Source organism: Podarcis vaucheri (genome assembly GCF_965113315.1).
Source record: "Podarcis vaucheri genome assembly, chromosome: 3".
NCBI classification, from domain to species: Eukaryota; Metazoa; Chordata; class Lepidosauria; order Squamata; family Lacertidae; genus Podarcis; species Podarcis vaucheri.
Window position 1 is genome coordinate 116,963,662 of NC_138761.1, and position 25,987 is coordinate 116,989,648.

The following is a 25,987-nucleotide window of genomic DNA, read 5'->3' on the forward strand; positions in this document are numbered from 1 at the left end:
AGGAGGAATGGATAATGTTTATTGAATATATTAAGAACCAATATAGTCAAATACATAGCTTAGCAGGTCTCGAAGAAATCCAGAAGAGTTGAAATAGATAAGTTTGGAATAGATGACAAATCCAGACGAGTTGAAACACATAAGAGTTTTTAATAGATGACGAATTGGATGACTGAAAAGATGCGGATTACAGGGACTAGCAGAAAAGCAAAGGAACCAGGAAAAGGCTGGAAGGGAAGTCATATGTAGACATCATGTATTTGGCACGAAGTTGCAAATGGGACACGGGGAGGGGACTAAAGACGCTCTCTATTCTTGAAAATGCAAATAAAATCAAATTAAAAGGAAGAAAGCATTGGGTAACAGCACGGAAGCCCCGCCTGCCACCAAGGTCACGCAAACGCCGAGACGTCCGGTACCCATGCGCAGCCGACGGTCCTATATACCACCGTCCAAAAAAAACCATGCCGGGCTAGATCTTCGCAGTTAATTGCGCAGGAGCCTGGTCCTCACAAAGAGAGAGGAGAGGCGCGCTGCTCTTCAAGCCCCTTTTTCCCCCCTCACTCCAAGCGCATCGCACGAATAGGCACTTCCGCCACTCGCTTCCCCGCACATGGCGGAGGCCGCCCAATGGCAACCGGAAGGGGGACTGCGTCGCTGGAGCGCGGAACTCTACGGGGTTTTGGGTTTTTTTTGGCGGCGGTTTGATTGCTCCCAAGATGGCGGCGGCTTTCCCTCAGTCGCTCGGCTCTCGCCGCAGCCGCTCTGGCTGGGACGGGACGGCGGGAAGGAGAGCAGCGGCGGCGGCCGCTCCGGCCTTGGTAGCGTTGGCGGCCGCCGTCGCCGCCGTCGCCTCGGCTTCGCAGGACCCCGGCGCGGCGGGGCGGCCAGTGAGGGAGCTGAGCGGGTCCAACTGGAGCGTCCTGCTGCAAGGCCAGTGGATGGTCCAATTGTGAGTCGCGGCGGCGTCGCTTGCGGCTCTCCGGGGGCTCTCGGACTACGACTCCCGTCGGCCCCTGCGCGTGCGCGGCCCTCCGGGGCTGCTGGGAGTTGTAGTCCAAAGCTTCCAGGAAGGGCAGGGCGGGGACACCACCAAGCAGGCTGGTCTCAGAATTGCTCAGGATCTCAATGGAGGAAGCTGGACCCTGGTGGGTGGCAGTTTGGAGGCTCCCTCCCTCTGGCTCCTTTGGCCTTCAACGGGCACATTTTTTTTTTAAAAAAACATTGATTAAATTTATACCTGGTGGAATGGGAGGGACCGCAGCAGGTCATCTAGTCCAGCCCGCTCCCCACTGCCCTGCAGGGCTCTTAAGATGCCGGCCCGCATGCGATTCAAAACCATACTAGACCCTTCTTCTGGAGTTGATTCAGACTCTCTGATTGTCTTCTGCAATACAGTTAAGGTCATTTTCCTTTAGGTGGCGTGGGCACAAAGGTTCATAGTTTTCTTGTTTGGCTGCTGGGGATTAAAAGAAGAAAACTGTGGAATCCGTCCCGACAAGTCAGCCTCGATAGCTCAGTGGGTTGGAGCGTGGTGCTAATAACGGCAAAGTTGCAGGTTCTGATCCCTGTATGGGATGGCTACATATTCTTGCATTGCAGAGGGTTGGGCTAGATCGGATACGTCCAACTCCCAAGAGACTGCAATCTACTCCCAGTAGTGTATAAAAAAACTGGCAGTGATCTACCCATTGTCACTGGAGGGAGGGGGGTGGGGTGGGTGGATTGAAGGAGGGAGGATTTTGAGCTTTTGGGGGGGGAAGCAAACTAAAACAGATCACCCTATTGACGCTACATAGGGACAGAGTGTGGGGGCGGGGCTTTTAATACCATGGTTGATTAGGATACCGCTGGTGGCGCTGTGGCTTAAACCACAGAGCCTAGGACTTGCCGATCAGAAGGTTGGCGGTTCGAATCCCCGCAACGGGGTGAGCTCCCATTGCTCGGTCCCTGCTCCTGCCAACCTAGCAGTTCGAAAGGACCTCAAAAAGTGCAAGTAGATAAATAGGTATTGCTTGGGCGGGAAGGTAAACAGTGTTTCCGTGCACTGCTCTGGTTCACCAGAAGCGGCTTAGTCATGCTGGCCACATGACCCGGAAGCTGTATGCCAGCTCTCTTGGCCAATAAAGCGAGATGAGCGCCGCAACCCCAGAGTCGGCCACGACTGGACCTAATGGTCAAGGGTCCCTTTACCTTTAGGGACAGAGTGTGGGGGTGGGGCTTTTAATCCCATGGTTGATTAGGATACCACAATTGACCAAGATCCCTCTGGGATCTATCTGTTGATTGTGGTCAACCGGTTGGACATCGCTGGGCTAGGTGATCCTTTTTCATCCCTTCCAGCTCTACAGTTCTAGGGTTCTAAGAGGTGTCCAACTTAGAGTCATAGAATTGTAGAGTTGTAAGGGGGTCCTTGCCACCGTCGAACAGCGTTTACTGTCAGAAAATTATTCCTGATGTTGAATCGGAGTCTCCGTTCTTGTAAATCCATGGGTTCAGGCCCTAGCTTCCAGAGCAGGAGTAAGCAAACTTGCTGCATCCTCTATGTGACAGCCCTTTAGATACTAGAAGATGGCTATCCTATCTCACCTCTTTTCAAGGGTAAACACAGGTAACTCCCTCAAATGTTCCTCACATCCTGCCCTTCCAGGGTTTTTTATGGTGCATTGTTGGTCTTGTTCTGTTTGCTGGTCACTGATTATCAGGCAACATCCCTCTCACCTGGTGGGATGGCTTGCGTTTCTTACCTGTGCACCCATCTCAGGGCTGGCCCACTCAGGAGGCCAGGTGAGGTGATGGCCTCAGGACAGTAGCATCCACAGGGACAGCAATTCCCAATTTCAATCTCACCATCCCGCCTGTGTTCCTGATGTAAATCTTCACTCGCTCCTTCTTCCCTGTTGGGGAGGGTGCTCTTTTGTGGGGGATCAATTGCCACAGGTGCTCAATGTATTAGGCCAGTCCTGCCTATGAATCTTCATGGCATTTAGAGATGTGTATGCCCATGGCTTTTTTAATTTTAGGGATGTCAAATCCCACCCATAGCTTCTTGAAGGTAAAGGTAAAGGGACCCCTGACTGTTAGGTCCAGTCACAGACGACTCTGGGGTTGCGGCGCTCATCTTGCTTTGTTGGCCAAGGGAGCCGGCGTACAGCTTCCGGGTCATGTGGCCAGCATGACTAAGCCACTTCTGGCGAACCAGAGCAGCGCACAGAAACGCCGTTTACCTTCCCGCCGGAGCGCTACCTATTTATCTACTTGCACTTTGACATGCTTTCGAACTGCTAGGTTGGCAGGAACTGGGACCGAGCAACGGGAGCTCACCCCGTCACGGGGATTCGAACTGCCGACCTTCTGAGCAGCAAGTCCTAAGCTCTGTGGTTTAGACCACAGCGCCACCTGCGTCTCCCATAGCTTCTTAGCTACCTAATAATGCGGCACAGCTTTTCTCTTGCCTTGGTAGGTTGGTTGGAGGCGTATTGAAAAAGGAGACACCTTTTTAGGAATTTACAGAAGAGCCCCATTGGGTCGGGCCAATGGTCCAACTAATCTAGCATCCCTGTTTCCCACTGTGACATCCAGTTGCTTATGGGAAACCCCTGGACATGAAAGAAACAGCACTCCCCACCCCCATTTGCTCCCCAGTCATGAGTAGTCAAAGGCATATTCTGCCTCTGCTACTGTGAGTAGAAACCATTGATCTCCACATTCTCTCTCTTTTTCTTTGCATTTAGGGTGTAACTGTATGTAGAGCTTCTGTAGTCATTCTGCCAACTTTGTAAAGTAAATAACTATATCTCTGTATTGCAGATTAGAGGTTAGACGGACGAAGAAAGGCGGGTCTGCAAATGGCCACTTACTTTATGAATTTATGGCAGAGATTGCTGCTTTAAGAGATCTGTGCTATAACTGGTCATTGTGTATATCTGACTGGGACACAGAAGGCTTAGTTTAGGCCATGCAGGCATAGATAACTTTTTAAAAATAAAAATAAAAAGAGAGCAATAGACAGCTTAAAAAATGTTTCAGCTGAACCATTTGCATACACATTTTCTAGAGGATGTTTGTTAACATGGCAGCTGGTAACTCGAGCAGAGCTTCCTTTTGCAAATTTTAGGCCTTCATAGGATGGAATCTAATGTGTATGGAAACTGCTGAAGTGTTGTAAAACCACTTGTCAGAAACTGGAAGACTGACAATCTGCTTACAGCTCCCGTTGATTTTTAAATTTTTTTTTAAAAAAAGATAAATTGAATAATAGCAATTCAAGAGAGGGATCTACTACAGTTTAAAAGCAAAAAAAAATAAAATACTGTGTTAGAAGCTACACGTTCAAGAACTTAGCTGTTTTCTAGCAAAGAAATGACAACCACATCTGAAGAAATGTGTTTTATGAGTATAAAGAGGATATGGCCCCTTTATGGTGTTCCTGCTTGGATCAGGATCTATGAACTGAATCTAGTTAGACTGCCCAGAGTTATATTTTTGTATACCAGTTTTTAAGGCACTGAAAGCGGCTGTAGTTTGGAATCCAAAGTTTGCTGCAGTTGTCCTCTAAATTTGTCTTTATTCCTAGATGGACAGTTCCTAGAAAGTGTGTGCAACACAAACGCTGGTATTAAATAGCAGTAAATCCTTTGGTAAACTTGAACTCATGTTAGTTTACTTTGTACACAAAGAGGATATTGACAGGCATGTTCTTTATTTATTTATTTTATTATATTATAACAGAATAGTTGGCCTTAAGGGGACATTAACATTGGCCTCTGTCCAGCAGCATATTATCCTGACACTTTCTGCATGGGTAGGGAGCTTCAGATGTTAGCAATTTTGGTGGGATATATACTGAAGAAGAGGAATTTGGAGGTGGGAACTGTCTAATTCAATGAATGTAAAGGAAGAATTGCAAAATGGTGATGTATTGGTGCAGCAGGGGGATAGCTTTGCTCATTAAAAATTTTCAGGGCGACATTAATATCCTTAAGCTGAAAGGTTAAAATTGGGAGCCCACTATTTATTCTCAAATTCTTTTTCAGTCAAAGGAATCTTTGGCATGCTCTTTGGCCGAAAGGTTTCTCAAAGATCAATAACAAAGACATTCTCAGCATTCAGGGTTACAGTCTAAAAGACATGAATTTGCCAGTTCAGCTTGCCTCCCACAATGGTACTCCTACCAAATCAGTGTTGCTTCTGTTGATACACAATGGTAACTATGGTTGAAGGTCAATCCAGGCGAGACTGTAGCAATTCATAAGCGTGTGTTCTCACTCACACACTTTCTCAATAATTTGCTTCAAAGTAGAAACCCTCCTTGCTAGAGCTCACAGAATGTACGTCTGCAGCAAAGCACGTTGCAGGTGTGTATGTGGATGCCACTGATCTGTATTCTGGCAATGTGTAGCTGAGAGCATGCATGCTCTTTCATACATTTATTTCCCAGGTCTTGTTTCACCTTACCCTACCAGCAGCCCATCATGTATTATCCAACTGTACATTACTGAGCATATGAGGATTTGGTCGTGCTCACGTCACCCAGCAGCCCACTTGGCCCCAGATACATACTATATAAACACCAAACATTGAAAAACAAAATATCCTATACAAGCAACAAACAAACCAATAAATCAGTAGAAACTAATAATAATAATAGCGTCTGAAACAAGTGTTGACATTTTGGGTCTGGAAGAGAGCCCAGGCCATGGGTCATCATCATAGAAATAGTCAGTTGTCTTGGATGCCGATACAATGACCTAGAAATAAATTTCCCATCCTTTATTTTTTGGAAATTCCAAGAACTGCATGGGGAGTGCGTGTAGAGAAAGAAGGCAGAGAAAGTTATGTTTCTGTTTGTTTAGTTTAGCTTGTGTAGTTTGCTTACCATATACGTTTCTTCTGTCAAGACAAAGTGGCTTACATTACACCAAAACAAGAATTCTAACTATCGTTCTCTTATGTACACTAGATTCAGCCGCAGTGGAAACAATTAGAATACAGCAACTTAGTTTAAAAAATCCAATAGATAGCTTTTGATATGTGAGAGGCAGCTGCTAACAGTCTGAAGATGGGCAAATAGGGCTCCAAGTGTATATTCATCAAGAGGGAGATTTGCAGTCTTGCTGCCACCAATGAGATGGCCCTGTTCTTGTGCCTGCCTGTGGGATCTCGTTTTTTCAGGCTGGGGAACCTCTGGATGTTGTTAGACTCAATTCCCATCAGCCCCAGCCTGGCCAATGGTCAGTGATGATGGGAGATGGGTCAGTGATGATGGTCCAGCAACAGCTGGAGGGTCACACATTGCCCCCCTTTGTGCCAGTCTTATATGAATGGACACCACAGCTGAGCCTAAAAGGCCAGCCAGGTTCTTATGGGATTATTTCTGAGGTGGCCTGGTCTAAAGCCATTAAAGGCAAACACCAGGGCTTTGAAACAGGCCAGGAAACAAATGGGCAATCCATTCAGGTGATACAAGACTGGAATTGCTTGCTTTCTTGCTTCTAGTGCCAGGAAGCATTTTGTGCCAGGTGGCAGTTTTAGGACTATTTTTAAAGGCAGCAAACATGACAGTAACGTAGTCTGGAGTAATGTGGCGGAAATATACAGACTGCTCCAAATTTACGCGGGGGTTATGTTCCAAAGCACTGTGCGTTTAAGTGAGATCGCATATATTTGAAACACCACACTCCATCTCGTTTTGTGGCATTTTTGTGATGTTTTCGGGCCACTTCCAGGTTTGGTGTGATGTAGCGCACACATTGGGCGTGCCTAAATTGTTCTCTGCCTGTGACTGATATTCCTCAGGGAATTTCCCATTGGTGATACATTGCAGACTTTCCAGATATGGAAATGTGTGCAATCATTAAATCATGTTGTCACTTTCCTTAGCTATGCCCCTTGGTGTCCCGCTTGTCAAGAGATGGAATCGGCATGGGAGGCTTTTGCAGAAAACAGCAAAGACCATGAACTCAGTGTGGGCAAGGTGGATGTCACTCAAGAACCAGGTAAGCCAAAATTATCTTTTTAGTGGGGAACTTTAATACAAATATATTTACATGCTTGTTTTCAATAGGGTATTCCTTATGCATTGTCAATTTATGGAACTGAAAATCCAGCATTTGCTGTCAAATTCTAGACGTTACTTCTTCAGTCAGTGTGGCAAACCTGTAGCTGCAGACATGGGTTCCCATCTGGCCTGGGAGCGTATTTCTCCCAAACCACAGCTGCTTTTTTTGTCATAGGTGGGGCCAATAGAATGAATGAATGAAACTTTCTTTGCGTCAGCCATTGGCCATAACAAAAGAACACTGTGATATACACAGAACAAAATAAAAAGTCGCTTATATAAAACACAGTTTAGGGTCCTGAATCAGCCGTCAAATAGTGGACTTTGTTCTGATTGCTCCAGCTAAAAACCTTGCAACCTTTGCTGTCATCTGTTCCTCTTGATCTGCCAGGAGAAAGGACACTGTGACAGTGGTTGGGCGACCCAGAATGGACAATAAAAGAGGGGTGGTAATCTCATTCCTCAGGTCTTTGTAAAGAGTGCACACCAGGAGGGCATGTGCCACTGATTCGGTACTGCCATCTCCGCAGGGACATAAGCATTTTTCGTGTGGCATCTGTTGGAATCGTCCCTCATGTACAGCCGAGGGCAATACATTCAGTCATGCGTGTTTATATTTGCCAACCTAGCAGTTCGAAAGCATGTCAAGTGCAAGTAGATAAATAGGTACCGCTCCGGCGGGAAGGTAAATGGCGTTTCCGTGCACTGCTCTGGTTCGCCAGAAGCGGCTTAGTCATGCTGGTCACATGATCCGGAAGCTGTACGCCGGCTCCCTCGGCCAGTAAAGCAAGATGAGCACCACAACCCCAGAGACGTCCGCGACTGGACCTAATGGTCAGGGGTCCCTTTACCTTTACAGATAGGGTGCCAGAGAGTCAAATTGGGAGGACAGAAAATGGCCACACCATGGGCTAAATTTCCATATTGTGGCCCAGTTGTTCTGACACTCAATATCATTTAGGCGTTGACAAATTAGACTGGGGCAGATAGAGATGCAACTGCAAATATGCAATCATGAACCTTAAAGTGCCCTTTTGAATGTGCAATGGCAATTGATGCACGGAGAACTTTTGCAGGCTTAAATTCACCAGCGATGATTTGATAGGCTTTCTTGACTTGGCTTTTCTTTTGCAGCCATATTGCAAAGGACAAACTGGTCATCTGGCCTCAAAGCAGTGTCGTGATTGACAGGTGGGCAGGCCCCCATCCAACTGTCCAAAGTGGCATGCTGCGGTTGGGGGAAGCAGCCAGGTCCCCAACTCTGTACTACTGCATGCATTATTAACTAGACATATTTTAAGTCTGTACTGGAACATTGCTGCTATTGTGGGAATATGATAACTTAACTACAAGTTAACTTGAGCGTTTGGCTGGACGAGCTGGAACACGGTGTTCTTTGATGTATTCAATTTGCCCCAGATGGCAAGAGGTCTGGGAACCCTTTATGTAAATTTTCTACCCTTGACCTGAGTTGTGCTACTGCTCATCTGCTCACTTAAAGTTAGCAGTGCTTTTATGCATGCTAACTAGAGGATGTTCAGGGTTTTGCTGGAGGACATCTTAAAAATTATCCATTAAAATGAGGAAATAATTGAATCTGAAAAGTAGGAGTTGTCACCTAATTATAAGTGAGGTTTTGAGGCTTGGGCAAAAAATCAGTATGAATTTCAAGAGAAGCTAAAAGAGTTTTGATTAGCAAAAGTTCTTGCTGGGTGTGCCTGTCTTTTCCCTTAGCCATACATGCTGCTGCAGGTAGCTCACAAAAACACATACTGATAACATCTTTGCATTTAATTCAGTGATTGGTTATTCATGCTCCAACTTCACTTGTTGCTCCTCCCTGGGTGATGGTGATTAACATTTTCAGCCATTCCACTTCATGTCACTAATTATTAGTTTTTTGTTCCGTTTGTTTATGAGATTTGTTGTTCCGTTTGTTGTAGAGATAAAACCAGATGTGCAGTAGCTGCAGCTATAGTTCCACCCCTCCTTTGGAAGGCAATTGCTGTCGCTCAGTTTAATAGCAATCTGTGTGGCCTGCTTTAAGTCAGCCCATACAAATCTATAATGTACTGATTGACTCTAACCAGATTTTTAAAATTTTAAATCAGATTTTTTTGATTTAAATTGAATTTTTAAAATAAAATGCTTTTACAGGAAAAAATCTTTCTCAAGACAGTTTTCTATTTAAGTTGCATTATAGTCCAACAGGGTTGCGGCGCTCATCTCGCTTTACAGGCCGAGGGAGCCGGCGTACAGCTTCCAGGTCATGTGGCCAGCATGACTAAACCGCTTCTGGCGAACCAGAGCAGCGCACGGAAACGCCGTTTACCTTCCCGCCAGAGCAGTACCTATTTATCTACTTGCATTTTGACGTGCTTTCGAACTGCTAGGTTGGCAGGAGCAGGGACCGAGCAACGGGAACTCACCCCGTTGCGGGGATTCGAACTGCCGACCTTCTGATCGGCAAGTCCTAGGCTCTGTGGTTTAACCCACAGCGCCACCCGCGTCCCCGTGTTACAGTATTGATGTACTAAACAGTAGTTATGCTCAATCATCCGCAGGCTGGAAACCGAAATGGACAACTATTTTTGGGGACCAGTTTCACACACAGCGTAAAGTGACAGTATTAATTTGGTTTGTTATACGACTGTGTTTAGGAAAGCAAAATAATGTCCTGGGGGGAAACTACTGAAAATACTTTTTTACTTCCTTAGGCGTAAGCGGTCGCTTCTTCGTTACGACACTCCCCACTATTTACCAGTAAGTATCTCATTTCATTTCTCTGAAAATGGCAACTGTTTGCTATTGGAAGACAGTATCTGTCTGTGCCAGTTTTGGGGGTTTGGGATATTGTGAGGATAAGCAGAACAACAGAGGACATTGAAAAACGTGGGCCAACTGTTGGTGTTCTGGAGAATGTAGCAACTATCTCCTGGTATGCCCCGCGGAGGACCTTAAGGTCCATAAATAACAACACTTTGGAAGTCCTGAGCCCCAAGGAGGTTAGATTGGCCTCAGCCAGGGCCAGGGCCTTTTCAGCTCTGCCCCGGCCTGGTGGAATGCCCTACTGCAAGAGATCAGGGCCCTGCGGGATTTGACACCTTTCCGCAGGGCCTGCAAGATGGAGCTGTTCCGCCTGGCCTCTGGGCTGGACTCAGTCTAAACCCACCTCTCATTTTTTATTTTATTTTTTTGGATGGAACCCCTTATATGGGATTTTGTATATAAATTTTCCCTCGGCTCTTTTTGCTGACCCATGTAGGACCAGCATGGATAGTTGGCCCCGGTGAATATTTGACGTTTTCTCCCCTTTTGGCTTTGATCTATAGGCTACCACTAAAACGAGGCTGCATTGTAAGCTGCATTTTAAACTGTATTCTAACTTATATTTTGATCAACTCTTTTATTTTTAATGTATTTATATTCAGTGTTAGCTGCCCTGAGCCCGGTCTTGGCCGGGGAGGGTGAGGTATATATAAATTATTATTATTATCATTATCATTTCCTCATTGGAACTATAGCTGAGGCTCTGGGTGTGTTGGAATTAAAGGTTTTTCAGGTTCAAAGGTGCACTGTTCTCTCCACAGTTCCTGGTGCAGATAAAACAAGAATCCCTTTAAATAAAGTAGCTATGTGAAGATGAGGCAGCACTGAATTCACTGTGCTACAATGAGGGACCACAAATGATTCTCCCTGCAGCAACTTCTATTAACACTGCAGATGAAGCGACACAATAGTTCCTCCTCCTTCTTCAAAAAATGATTTTTATTAAAGATTTTCATGAACTACAAAAGAACATGCAATCTCTCTCTCTTTTTTATCAGATTATAAAGTCTTTTGGTTACTTTCAATGTAAGATAATATGATATCCAGAGGTAGAAGGAGAGAGTGGGTGATAAATTTGCACACTATTCCCCCCCCCCCCCCCGTGTTTTTCCAACTTGCTATATGTGTGAGGTTTTTATGTCAGCATCAATTGGGTAGGTTTTCTTCTGTACGTTTGTTGGTTTACATGGGCAGTGAGAGGGGGCCCCAAGGTGTGGTTGTTGGCCTTTGATTGAAGAGCTGTTCGACAGTGGAATTTGCTGCCAAGGAGTGTGGTGGAGTCTCCTTCTTTGGAGGTCTTTAAGCAGAGGCTTGACCACCATATGTCAGGAGTGCTCTGATGGTGTTTCCTGCTTGGCAGGGGGTTGGACTCGATGGCCCTTGTGGTCTCTTCCAACTCTATGATTCTATGATTCTATGACTGCCACGAGATTCATTTCCATGTGTGGAAGGTGGGCAACAATGGCTCCTTCTGTGTGTTTTGGTTTTAGGTGCGGCGCCATAATTATACTATTATACCTGTTTTTGTTTTCAGCGCAAAGGATGGAGTGTTTCGAAGATACCGTGGCTTGAGGACGCTGGAGGATTTAGAAACCTATATCCTGGAGAGAAAGTGGGAAGCTGTAGAACCTGTGGCTGGATGGAAGTCCCCCTCATCTATCACGTAATTGCGTTACAGCACTTTGTCTTGTTGAAATTGCATCTTTATATATTTTTGCAGGGGTGGGGGAGTTGAAAACTAGCTTTAATTATTCTAACTCAGGGGCCAGCAAACCTTTTCAGCAGAGGGCCGGTCCACTGTCCCTCAGACCTTGTGGGGGGGCGGACTATATTTTTTTTTGGGGGGGGATAAACAAATTCCTATGCCCCATAAATAACCCAGAGATGCATTTTAAATAAAAGGACACATTCTACGCATGTAGAAACATTCTGATTCCCAGACCCTCCGCAGGCCAGATTTAGAAGGCGATTGGGCCGGATCCAGCCCCCAGGCCTTAGTTTGCCTACCCATGGTTTAAATCAGGGGTCAGCAGATTTTTTCAGTGGGGGGGCCGATCCACTGTCCCTCAGACCTTGTGGGGGGCCGGACTATATTTTGAAGGAGAAAAAATAAACGAATTCCTATGCCCCACAAATAACCCAGAGATGCATTTTAAATAAAAGCACACATTCTACTCATGTAAAAACACCAGGTAGCACCACAAATAACCCAGATATGCATTTTAAATAAAAGGACACATTTTACTCATGTAAAAACATACTGATTCCCAGACTGTCCGCAGGCCGGATTTAGAATGCGATTGGGCCGGATCCAGCCCCTGGGCCTTAGTTTGCCTACCCATGGTTTAGCTCCTTAACATTTAGGGTGACTTTCTGTGGTGTGTATTTTACCAGCCCATATCATTGGCTACCACTCACTGGTAGGGAATGTGCCGCCCTTGTGACATCAGAAAAGAGGTAATTGTTCTAGATGTCATGGAATGAGTGATTTGAACGTTCACTTGCTGATCGGACAGTAGCCATGTGCTTGTAGCAACTAAGTGGATTAATATTATTTTTAATAAATTTATTCATTTGGTTTTTCAAATTAAAGTTTTACAATCAGATATTCAACATACATCTTAAAAACAAGATGTCAAAGAATCCCCTGGACTCGCCTCCTCCCCTTTGTGGCTCCTATTGTTAATTATTTTCTGCTGCATCTTTTATTATAATCCAAATGTTTTACATCTCCATTATATTTAAAATTCACCATTAAACTACAAGTGCTATTCCACTCCTGCTATCAATTTTAACTGTTACAATGGTATTTAAAATAAATTATAATTTTCCCCCATTCCTTATTAAAATTTTGGTCTTCCTGATTTCTGATTCTTCCAGTCATTTTTGCCTTTTCGGCATAATCCATCTGCCATTTTATGTAGCCAGGACTTTATCTTCTTTCCATCTCTGGGCCAGTAACATCCGCACAGCTGTGGTCGCATACATAATCTTTTTTGCTCCATTGGGATTTTGGCACCTAGAATTCCTAAAAGAAAGCCTTCAGGTTTTTTAGAAAAAGTTATTTTAAACATTTTTTTCAATTCATTATATATCATTTCCCAAAATTCTTTTACTACCTTTAAGTGTATTAATTTTGGGTAGTGAGACCCAATGTAGATAAAATATGGTGATAAAATGGTAATGATAAAATATGAAGCACAGTAGAGCACAATTGAGTAATGAGGCACCGTTGTAGCAGTTTTTATGTAAGAGCTGAGAAACCGGCCGCTTCTCTGTGAAAATATGTTTAACTCTTTGCGCGAAACTGTCATAGGATGGTAAGAACCTTCTACAGTGATCTATGAACTATTACATACAGTCAAATGACTGTCTTTAGAGCACATCACCTAGCTCTTGTTGTTGTTGTTGTTTAGTCGTTTAGTCGTGTCCAACTCTTCGTGACCCCATGGACCAGAGCACACCAGGCACTCCTGTCTTCCACTGCCTCCCACAGTTTGGCCAAACACATGCTGGTAGCTTCGAGAACACTGTCCAACCATCTCGTCCTCTGTCGTCCCCTTCTCCTTGTGCCCTCCATCTTTCCCAGCATCAGGGTCTTTTCCAGGGAGTCTTCTCTTCTCATGAGGTGGCCAAAGTATTGGAGCCTCAGCTTCACGATCTGTCCTTCCAGTGAGCACTCAGGGCTGATTTCCTTCAGAATGGAGAGGTTTGATCTTCTTGCAGTCCATGGGACTCTCAAGAGTCTCCTCCAGCACCATAATTCAAAAGCATCAATTCTTTGGCGATCAGCCTTCTTGATGGTCCAGCTCTCACTTCCGTACATCACTACTGGGAAAACCATAGCTTTAACTATACGGACCTTTGTTGGCAAGGTGATGTCTCTGCTTTTTAAGATGCTGTCTAGGTTTGTCATTGCTTTTCTTCCAAGAAAAGAAGATGAACCTGAGGGGCTCATCTTCCAGCATCATAACTTTTATATGCCTGTTGTTTTTGTCTATGGAGTTTTCTTGGCAGGGATACTGGAGTGGCTTGCCGGTTCCTCCTCCAGTTGGCTCACGTTTGGTCAAAACTCTCCACTATGACCTGTCCATCTTGGGTGGCCTTGCGCGGCATAGCTCATAGCTTCTCTGAGTTATTCAAGCCCCTTTGCCATGGCAAGGCAGTGATCCATGAAGGGGGCCTAGCTCTTATAATGGTCAAAACACATAATTTCTGTCATTATCCCCTACTACACTGTTAAATTATGGTGTAGATGGTCAAAGATTTGTGCAGATCAAGAAGGATGTGACATAGAACATGCAAGAATACTTAATTTGTCGTGCTTTATCCATTGACATTGGTATAAACCGGATGTTTGTTCTTTATTAGGATGCATGGAATGGCAGGACTCTTCCATTTATCTGCATGGATCAGGGTGAGTAAATATTCCCCAATTAATTCTATATCATAAGTAGCTTGCACAATGCATTGTCAATGGCATTGTCATGAAACTAATGGTATAACCCCATGATTAATGCTAATGAAATGTGAGGTTAGCTCTGTATCTCGTGGAGAAGCTTTTGTGCTTTTCAGAACTCAGTTCATACGCTGTTGGTTGATTTACTTTATTTCAGCTATATAGTAAGTTTCAAAACGGTGGCGGGTTATCATATCAGGATGTCTGTACTCTAGTAATTAACACTAGCTGTTGGAATGGGAAAATTATGAGGCTGTCACAAGCAAACCCTTGGAAAGGACTCTTACTTACCATATTGCATGCTTAAATTCTAGTCACCAGAATATGCTGCAAGAGGCTTTTTTTAAAAAAGCAAGAAGTACAATTTCCACTCTGATAATTACAGTGTGCAGTGACATTAACTATTTTGTAACTGGCTTTAATTTTTTACCAAACTGCATTTATTTTCATAATTTATATCGTGACCTTCAGTGTAAGTTTATGTTCCCAGGAAGGCTAACAGCGCTGTAAGAAACAATCACGGGGAGACATGGGTAGTCCTGACATAGTTAGGTTTTAGGTGGAAATTAAAGGCATGCCTGTTTTTCCAGGCTCTTGGTAGATAATGTAGGCAAGAATTTACTACAGAGACTGTTGTTTATCTTTTGCTGTTTTAGCTGCTTGTTGAGTTGTTATTTTTTAAAATAATATTATTGCTGTATTACATTTTATCATGTTGCACTCTGAGAAAGGAAGACTGGAGTGTTGATGTTGTTGTTGATGACAATGCTGCAAAAAAATAGAAAATAAACCATGCAAATTAACACAGCAGCTGTCCATCCAGATAGAGTAGCTTAGGTTTTATTATTTACCATACTTTTCCGTGTATGAATAGGTTTTTTTTTTACTAAAAAAATATCTTTAGAAAGGGGGGTAGTCTTATACATGGGGGCAATCTCCTCCCAATTTCTTAATTTTGAGTCCCCCAAAATAGGGGGTATCTTATATATGGGGGCATGTTATACACGGAAAAATACGGTAAGTTAAAAAATGTGGGTATAGCCAGTTATGTCAATCCACGAGTGGGGAAAAAAATGCCTTTCCTCTCCTGTCCTCTCCTTCCAGCCCTGCCCTTGTAACCCCTCCACAGATTTGGGAGAATAAAGGGAAGTCTTGTTACACAAGTAGGTTTCAGCACAGGTTGTCTGCTAATGTGAGCCATCCTTAAAGCCTCGGCAGCAGAGATGTGTTAAGTCTGTATGATAACAATAGTAAAATTTATATCTGAGCAGCATGGACTTGGACTGCATGGTTTTGCTAGACCTGCTAACTGTACTTCCACGCACAATGTATGTTTTACTGCATGTTGTTGTTGCTTAGTTGTTTAGTCATGTCCGACTCTTCGTGACCCTATGAATCAGAGCACGCCAGGCACTCCTGTCTTCCACTGCCTCCTGGGGTTTAAATTTAGAATTCTTTGTACTATTAAAGTTGCAACGGAAAACATGGTCATGATCCCCCCCCCCCCCAGCAAGCAGAAATGCTTATTCAGATGACTTCATTGTGATAGCTGTTTTTGTGAAAGAAGTCTTGCCATCCATCCAAAACATAATATGGGAAATATCAGTAAATATATATGGTTTCTATTCTTATCTGTGGAATGTAAACCATGTGACATTTTTAGACAGGCCCGAAGGCAAAATTGCATGGCATGAAATTATAATTATAATAAGTGCAGAGCTTGTCACTGCTTTCTGAGGCGATAGAGAAATCTACCACTACATCATTCTGGCCTGCCTACGGTCAGATTAATTTTCTGGCAAATTGTAACTGTGATGGCGCTTGCATGCAAATTCAGGGTTTAGATCAGCTTGTTTTCCAGTTGGTGTTGAACGGTTGGACCATAGTACAACAGATGAGGTGTAAGGAAGCATTTTACCTATAAGCTGCACATTTGTATATTGAGTAAGATGATGAATACTAACACCAGCTGTATTGATACTATTATGTTTCCTGTTGTCTGTGAGATAGCATTTAAACCGCTTTAAGTTAGAGGGAATGTGGAATTCTACAAATGTGTTCTGTAACCACATGAATTGCTACTTCAGATTGTTTCTTAGGATGGAGATGGTCAGCTTGATATTGATTGATATTAATTGTTAATGATGAATTGGGGGGAATGAAGTCCTCAGGGATTACTTAAAAAATCAAAAAGCCTCGTTAGGGAGACAAAAGACTAAAGACCCAGAAGAAAAAAGAATAGATTTGCATATAATCTGAGTCCCAATTTGTATTTCTGGTCTAAAAGAACTGGTTTTCCACTCTGTCTGCAAAGTATATAGGCTTTGCATCACAGAAATGCCAAAATGACATTACTTTGCAGTCATCCTAGCAAATATTAGTTTTCAATGGATGTTCAGACTGTGTGCAACTCATTTGAAACTGCTTCAGACTAGTAAGAATTTGTTTTCTCTTTTGGTTAGTGACTAAGGATTTTTTTGAAAGTAAAGACGATCAATTGATTTGTCTGAATGTCATGTCCAGTACTAAAATTCCACTTTTATTTTAAGCTGTTTGTTTGTCTCCTTTTATAGCAAATCCACAACTACTTAACAGTCACTCTTGGAATTCACGTTTGGGGTTCTTACGCAGTCTTCATATTGGCCACTTTATTGATTGGTCTAATCCTGGGCTTGGTAAGATTTTTTTATATATACTATTAAACAGAATTGTAGGCAGTCTTTACTGTAGATAATATAGCAGTCACATCAACCTGGAAGTTTGTAGTGGGCTTAGCCATTTGTGATTTTTAAGTGTTACGGTTCACCTTCCATCCTACCATTCAAATAAGAATTGTGGAAGATACATGAGGTCTAGAATACTGACACTTTACTAGAGAGGAAGAAGAGATCCTCAGTTCATTAGGGGAGTAAGAGAAAGGCCGATTCCATGCACTTGGTCCTTGTCACAAGAAATGTCAGAAGATCAAGCGCAGATACAGGCTTGAGACAGTTTTGACACACTTTCCCCATGTGCTGTCCCTGAAACAAAATGGGCAAACTCCAGGCTAGAACACCTTAAATTGACATCTAACAACTGAATCCTGTGTTCATTTCCCCCCTAAAAAACGAGTCAGACTATTTCCCAAATAAGCATGCATAGGATTGCAAATTATTCAGCCTACCATTTTAAAGCAAAGTGTAGCCTTTCAGGAGAGTTCAAGGGGGCTTGGGCACCCTCCAGCTTGCAGGCCAAGTTGGGTACAGCGGGGGTCAGTTTGGCCCATGAAGCCATTTCCCCTAAGCCAGGCCCACCTGCCCCACACCTGAAGTCATATGTGACATTGGGTGGGGCAATGGAAGATGTGGCTGCAAAGGAACAGTAAGGAGTGTGCACTCCTCATTGTTCCTTGGCAAGTAGGGCTTGCTGACAGCACTGAAGAGTTGATTGGTGCACCACTAGGATTGACTGTACTGCCACATTCCTACTTAGAAACTCCCTAGGGAAGTTTGCTCTTGATGCCAGACGGATGCTTGCCTCTAAATGCTACACGAGAGCAAGGGACAAACACACTGCGAGCCATACCCTCTGCATTGCTCTGTCTGCCATCTTATCAGGGATGCGGGTGGTGCTGTGGTCTAGACCACTGAGCCTCTTGGGCTTGCCAATCAGAAGGTCGGCGGTTTGAATCCCCACGATGGGGTGAGCTCCTGTTGCTCTGTCCCAGTTCCTGCCAACCTAGCAGTTCGACAGCACACCATTGCATTGTAGATAAATAGGTACCACTGCGGTGGGAAGGTAAACGGCGTTTCCATGAGCTCTGGTTTCCGTCACGGTGTCCCGTTGCACCAGAAGCGGTTTAGTCATGTGGCCACATGACCTGGAAAGCTGTCTATGGACAAACGCTGGATCCCTTGGCCTGAAAGCGAGATGAGTGCCACAACCTCATATTCGCCTTTGGCTAGACCAGGCTTCCTCAACCTCGGCCCTCCAGATGTTTTGAGACTACAATTCCCATAATCCCTGACCACTGGTCCTGCTAGCTAGGGATCATGGGAGTTGTAGGCCAAAAACATCTGGAGGGCTGAGGTTGAGGAAGCCTGGGCTAGACTTAACCGTCCAGGGGTCCTTTACCTTTTTACTTTACCTTTGCTTGCCATCTTCCATGAGGTTGAGGGCGAAGTTGGAAGGAGGCAGCTTACTCTGCCTGTGGAAACTTTTTCTACAGGAGTAGTCTGCAGGAATTGATTTGTGAGTTGCACATTAGAATAAGTCATTCCACTTACTATGAATCATTTCTCCTTATTTCCTGTGGTCCTTGTCATATGTACCTGATTTAATGTTATGTTGCTTCATTCCTGTAAAACCCCCACTTTTCCTCTCTAGAGGATACCATAAAATGCTTTCACAAATGTTAATGTTCTTCTTCTGTTGCAGAAGTAAGGCGCATGAAGGCTAAAATTAGTAGAACTTTTGCATTTTTAATATGTAGGGATTTGGGTAAGCTTGGTTTGTATCTAATTTTTGCTGATGCACCTGGAGTTGTTAAAACCCAGCAAAAAATGGAACAATTTAAGGGGAATGCTTTAGATCACCTCCCGTTGCATGCAAAAGGGTGGAGGTCATGTGAGCCTAGGGCTCATCATGGCTCATTCTTGTAACACCGGCAATTTGATGGAAGCTTGTTCAAACAGAGCATCCCAATCTGTATGCAGTTGAAAATGTCATGCTCATAAGGGCAAGCAACAGCACAGTATAATGTGCATAATTGTCAGTTGTGCTCATGGTTTCCCCCAGCAACTGAATAAAATTAAATTAAAGGTAAAGGGACCCTTGACCATTAGGTCCAGTCATGGACGACTCTGGGGTTGCGGCGCTCATCTCGCTTTATTGGCCAAGGGAGCCGGCATACAGCATCCGGGTCATGTGGCCAGCATGACTAAGCGGCTTCTGGAGAAACCAGAGCAGCGCACTGAAATGCCGTTTACCTTCCCGCCGGAGCGGTACCTATTTATCTACTTCCACTTTGACGTGCTTTCGAACTGCTAGGTTGGCAGGAGCAGGGACCGAGCAACAGGAGCTTACCCCGTCGCGGGGATTGAGAGCAGTACATGTGAAAAGGATCTAGGAGTCTTGGTTGACCACAAACTTGACATGAGCCAACAGTGTGACGCGGCAGCTAAAAAAGCCAATGCAATTCTGGGCTGCATCAATAGGAGTATAGCATCTAGATCAAGGGAAGTAATAGTGCCACTGTATTCTGCTCTGGTCAGACCTCACCTGGAGTACTGTGTCCAGTTCTGGGCACCACAATTCAAGAAGGACACTGACAAATTGGAACGTGTCCAGAGGAGGGCAACCAAAATGGTCAAAGGCCTGGAAACGATGCCTTATGAGGAACGGCTAAGGGAGTTGGGCATGTTTAGCCTGGAGAAGAGGAGGTTAAGGGGTGATATGATAGCCATGTTCAAATATATAAAAGGATGTCACATAGAGGAGGGAGAAAGGTTGTTTTCTGCTGCTCCAGAGAAGCGGACACGGAGCAATGGATCCAAACTACAAGAAAGAAGATTCCACCTAAACATTAGGAAGAACTTCCTGACAGTAAGAGCTGTTTGACAGTGGAATTTGCTGCCAAGGAGTGTGGTGGAGTCTCCTACTTTGGAGGTCTTTAAGCAGAGGCTTGACAACCATATGTCAGGAGTGCTCTGATGGTGTTTCCTGCTTGGCAGGGGGTTGGACTCGATGGCCCTTGTGGTCTCTTCCAATTCTATGATTCTATGATTCGAACTGCCAACCTTCTGATCAGCAAATCCTAGGCTCTGTGGTTTAACTCACAGCGCCACCTGCATCCCTTATAAAATTAAATTACAAGTGTGCTAAAGATGCAGCCATTGCACCTCTGTGGATATGTAGCACTTAGATAGAGGTGAATGGTAAAACTCCAACAACTTCTTAAAGAATAGCATTCAGACATGAAGAAACCTGGTTATGGCTGGAGATCTTGTGGGTTGCCTTTGTAATACTTTTTCCTTTCCTTCAGATACTGGTTTTACTTACAGACTGCATTTTCCCACCTAAGCCCGAATTGGAAGATTCTGGTAAGCATGTAATAAAAAACTAAGCTCAGTGTACAATTTTGCAAGGCAAACTGCATCATTAATTAAAGATAGATAACCTAAAATGTAATGTTTTCAGCTGTCCATGTAAAGTGATCAGATTTCTGTATACAAGTGTTAAAGGAGTTGACACGGCCAGGTTTTGATATGAAGGTTTGAATAGTACTTGAATTGTGGGATACCAGTTAATTATATTAAGCAAGTGACATTGGGCCTGTGAAGAGATGAGTCCTTTTCCAAATTGGTGCAATGTTTTTCAAGTACTGTAAGCAGCATGAGAACAGCTATTGGGCTGGTGACACTGGAAATGTGTAATGGGTCTTCCTAACCAAGTATGAAGAAGTGTGTGCATTTATAAAAATAGAGTGGAGTTGAAGGTAAATAGTTTGCTTGGGCAATTGGGATATTCAAGATCTGTGGCACATTAATAATCTGCATTTTAAAAAGACATTACAGTGGTACCTCAGGTTAAGTACTTAATTTGTTCCGGAGGTCCGTACTTAACCTGAAACTGTACCTTTTTCAGTTTGTTATATATCGTTTCCCAGAAGGCCTTGATACAAGCTGATGCAGTTAACATGTAATCCCATTAGCAAATACATGTAGTCTGCTTCTTTACAGCAAACATAAGAAGAATGACAGAATATAGGAGAGCCACCAGATGGAGGCTTTTGAAGATTTTAAGTGTAACAGCAACTTTAACATAATGTATATCAGGGTTTTTTTTCTCAATTCTTCCTGCCAACAGACTTGGTGGACCGCAGTGATGATAAAACAGAGGAGCAACAGGAGACAGTAGAGCATATAGCCGAAGAACCAGTTGCAGAAAAAGGTTTGTCTGATGGAGAAGATGAGGAAGATGAGTCTCAGGGAAACTCTTCGGAGGACTCTGCAGTTGAAGGATCCGAGACTGAAAATGACTCTGAGCACTGTGCACCTGACAAAGTGGAGCAAAGCTCTCTAAGGCAACGTAAAAACCAGGGGGAGGCTGATGGACTATAGTGCAATTAGCTGTGTATGTACTTTTATCTGGACCAAAGAAGCATCGGGGACCATCCTTGATTGCAGCTGAAGCCAAACGCTTGACCTGTAAACTGTTACAGCTAAATCCGTGCTTTGTGTCGGAAGGCTGCTTGCTGTCATTGTCTTTAGGGCCAGTAATTTGTGGAAGATACTTTTTTAATGTTCAGATTGAAGCCATGACAATCACGTAACTTTGATTTTGTACTAGATGCAGGGATGGTGTCGATGAGAGGTGTTAACTTTTGGCTAGGCAAGGCACACTGTACACAGATACAATTTTTGTGTTTCAGTAGTATGTGCTTACAGATTTTAGTTAATCTAAGGCATGCTTTGGTCTTTGTTGGCACAAGCTAGTCAGCCATGTAATTCAAAGCTTTCTGTTAAAACCCTATAGTAGTTCCTCGTTAGATATAAGGCAGCTTCCATTATTATCAGTGAAGAATTCGCTTTCATATACATGCAGTACACCATTATTTTTGAAGTGGTTGAATGCATAGATTGCATACAAGAACACATCGGAGGTGCTTACCATATTTTTCTGTGTATAAGACGAGGATTTTTTATTAAGAAATTATATTAAAAATTTGGGGTTGTCTTATTCATGGATAGTGCAGAGGGGGGACGGGCAATTGGTTGCAGTCGCGAGCAGGAGATTGTCAACAGCTATTGGGCAATTGATTTGTGGGCGTGTCAAGGGCTGTTGTCAATTAGCTACCCCTGCGTCAATTGGGCGGGTGATTGGCAGCTTTTGCGTCGCTTTTTATTTTAATCGGTGTTGAGTTGGGTGAGCATTTTTCAGCAACCCCACCCAAAAAACAAGTCTTGACAATCTCCCCCCATTTTCTTAATTTTGAGTCCCCCAAAATGGGGCATCTTATACACGGAAAAATACGGTACTTGCAGTTGCCTAGTGCACATCTGCAACATGTAAACAGCACAGCTCCCAGTGCCACAAATAGTGTAAGTTTATAAACCTACAAATTTTATTTTGGATGTGCTGACTTGTCTAGAAAAAGCATTTTAAAAATATGCACTATCTGTTTCTTGTTGTTAGTGTATCAGGCTTCCATGTGGGTTGCCCAAACACTTGTCTGTAAGGTGAATTTGCTTCCTAGTTCTCTGACCATATATGAGGCTCTCCAGGTTACTCAATGTGACTTTGATTATGTTGATACCTAAAATGCATTCCAGCGCAAGGAAGATGCAGAATTAGAAAACATTGCTTAGTTTAAAAGAATGGATGATACCTGAAGTGACTTGCAGATGATCACTTATTCTTGATGACCAAAATAGTCATTTGATTTAAAAAGGTTTAGATTGCAGCAACCGCTTAAACATAATGCTGAAAGAAACAGCCTTAATGATTTCAGTTGATTTATTTAATGAACAGCGGTTTGTTTCTAAGTGTTTAAGAATGTTTACTGACTTCATACATCCCATATATTGATCAGTGTAGTATAGCTGTGTAAATATAGCTTCAGTGTAGCCGTGACTGTTGTCACCCTACCTAAATGCTCTCTGCAATGCATTGGAGTGAATTAAGCTTACAGGGTGAAACAAAAGCAATTTAGTGGCAGCATAATTGGATGGCTAGGCTAAGAGAATAAGGAATGCAGAGCAGAGAATGAATGGCAGCTAATTGCTGGATACGATCAGCTGACATGGCAAGAGATCATTCTGTTACACCAAGGGTGGCTAACCTGTGGCTCTCAGGATATTGTTGGACTACAACTCCCATCTTACCTATAGGAGCTGATGGGAGTTGGACTCCAGACAACATATGGAGGGCCACAGGTTAACTACCTCTCTAGTAACTAAGTGGTAGGTTTAAACTAACAGTAACAAGCATACATAGTGTCACAATGCCCATCCTGTGGCTCTTGCCAATAGAGCACCTTGAATTAAAGTCCTTCATTGCACTAAATCAGGAGCGGGGAACAGGTGGACCTCCTTGTTGTGTTGGTTAGACCAGAACTATTACCTGTAGCCAGCACAGCCTCAGGGATGATGAGATTTGCAGCCCAACCCATCTTGAGTTCCAAAGGCCAACCATGTGTGTATTAAGCTATGGCATCTTCAGAAACCCTGTGCTGTGTCAGTTCAAAACATGCTGAGGTCAAAATTCTAGTTGCATCTTGACAGCATTGCTCAAATCCAAGTTGTCCTGAACATAAGCCAGATCGACTCAAGTGCATAAAACGCATTAAGTTTTAAAACTACTAGGTGCTGGGTAAATTGCTAGAATTGCTTTAATGTGCACATTTAACATATAGCAAAAATACTGATAATCTGAGATGATGCGACCAGAAAAGCTTAACAGAACCAATTAAAATGATGTGTAATTGAGAAGTCTAAATTTAAACGTCTTGGGAAGGGTTCAGTTGTGCACCAAGTGCACTTTTCATGCAATTAAAGTAGCAAAAGAAATAACATGGTCACGCTTCTTGATTTGATTCTGAAACCATCCTTGTACAATGCCTTAGCCGTGTGGCTTATTTTTCAGGTACATGAGATTAAAGCATTAGAAGTTGACCTCTCCATGTTCCCATGAAAGACAGCTAGACCATAGCTAATTGATTGTTGTTGCGTTGTTACAGGTAGAGTCTGTCATAATTACAATCTCAACTAATTATGTATGTGCAGCATTTTATTATTTAATAGCATTTTCATGTTTCAGAAGGTCACTTCATGCACATAATTTCTAAATAAGTGTAGTTTACCTAAACACGCAAAGCAATACTGGCATTTTTTTTGTTAGGCGCTCTCAGGAGAAACTACACCAAGCTTGCAATTCTAAGCTTGCGTATTTGAAGGTAAACTCTGTTGAATTCAGTTACAGATAGGTAGCCGTGTTGGTCTGCCATAGTCAAAATAAAAAAAAATCCTTCCAGTAGCACCTTAAAGACCAACTTAAAACCATGGAGAGACCGGGTCTGAACAGGGACATTGGATTCTTGTCTCATTATACATGACTAGGCCATTTCTCACCTTCTCACCCCTTGCCTTTTCCTGTAAGACCTACTGCAGTCGTTAAGAGTCGTCAACAGGCTCATCTCAGCTATCTGCCAATCTCCCATTCCCACCACCCTTCTGAGTAATACCCCTCCCCACCTTCTCACTATATAGAAGGATCTGGCAACTTCTGTTTCAGTGTATCTGAAGAAGTGTGCATGCACACGAAAGCTCATACCAAGAACTAACTTAGTTGGTCTTTAAGGTGCTACTGGAATGAATTTTTTTATTCTGTTGAATTCAGTGAGACTTAGTTCCAAGTAAACTGGTTTGGAATTAAATTATCATGGTCTCTTAACAAGACAATCATCAATGCGGTACAGTGGTTCCTTGGTTCTCAAACTTAATCCATTCCGGAAGTGTGTTCCAAAACTCAAGCGTTCCAAAACCAAGACGTGCTTTCCCATAGAAAGTAATGCAAAACGGATTAATCTCTTCCAGACTTTTAAAAGTAACCCCTAAAACAGCAATTTAACATGAATTTTGCTATCCAACGAGACCATTGATGCATAAAATGAAAGCGATAATCAATGTACTGTACTATAAAATAAATAAGACAGAATTGTAGATGATAAAAAATTTTTAAAAAAATTCTTCTTACCTGTAATGATGATAGTCATTGTTTCGATGGGGGGCTTTTATCCATTTCCACTGTCACACAATCAATCAATCAGTTGCTTAACTGGGTTCCACACAGTCACAAAAACAAATTAACTGAAAAAGCCTCAAAAACAAAAACACAAAATAAATAGCAAAAACACAAGTGCCAGACTTAATCTGTTCTGGAAGTCCGTTTGACTTCTGAAATGTCCGAAAACCAAGGCACAGCTTCTCATTGGTGCCGGTGCCCCGGAAACAATAGCCGACAGCTGCATTGGACGTTCGGCTTCCGAAAAACATCCCAATACCGAAACACTTCAGGGGTTTTGGCGTTTGGGAACCAAGGCGTTTCAGAACCAAGGTACCACTTTATATTTGTCACTTCCATACTTAGGATTCATCCTCATGTTGCAGTATTAGATATGGAATTGGCAATTTAGAACTCTGTTGATCAGGTTTTCCAACTCTGCTGGTTTATCCTAGAAAGTTTGCTGTAGGGATGCAGATATGGGGTAGGGGATTTTACGGAGAAAATTGCTTAAGTTAGTTTATGACACATATATCCCAAAGGATGCTATTGAAATACCCTTTTTCAACATGTGCAAGAATGAAGTGTTGAAACCGATGGTCACATAAACTACTATGTATAAATAAATGCACTATGGTCCAAAGGGTTGCATGGATGCCAAGTTTTCAGTAAATAGAGGGATTAATTGGTATCGGGCCAAGCAAATGAATCTCAAGTTTAAAGCAAATCATTCTGAAGAAAGGCAATATTATTTTTGTGCTTCTGATTGTTTAGTCGAAACGGTTAGTTTAGTTTGACATGATTTTTATGCAAAAATATATATACTAAAAATGTTACTGTTTATTTCCTTACTCGCTATATAAAAAATATTTATTACA

The 25,987-nt window shown here is 43.2% G+C and overlaps 1 protein-coding gene across 2 annotated transcripts; it reads left to right on the forward strand.

Moving 5' to 3' along the window:
• Window positions 1-704: 704 nt before the first annotated feature.
• TMX4 (thioredoxin related transmembrane protein 4) lies at window positions 705-25,987 on the forward strand. Of its 2 annotated transcripts, XM_082216499.1 has the most exons (10): window positions 705-952; window positions 6,883-6,998; window positions 9,778-9,823; window positions 11,424-11,552; window positions 14,261-14,306; window positions 16,922-17,023; window positions 20,371-20,428; window positions 21,195-23,160; window positions 23,264-24,312; window positions 24,736-25,987. In XM_082216499.1, the coding sequence occupies exons 1-8, from the start codon at window positions 720-722 to the stop codon at window positions 21,446-21,448; spliced, it is 984 nt and encodes a 327-aa protein (XP_082072625.1). In that variant the 5' UTR covers window positions 705-719; the 3' UTR covers window positions 21,449-23,160; window positions 23,264-24,312; window positions 24,736-25,987. The 2 variants fall into 2 exon arrangements, with proteins under 2 accessions (XP_082072625.1, XP_082072624.1); XM_082216498.1 differs by having other exon boundaries at window positions 21,195-24,312.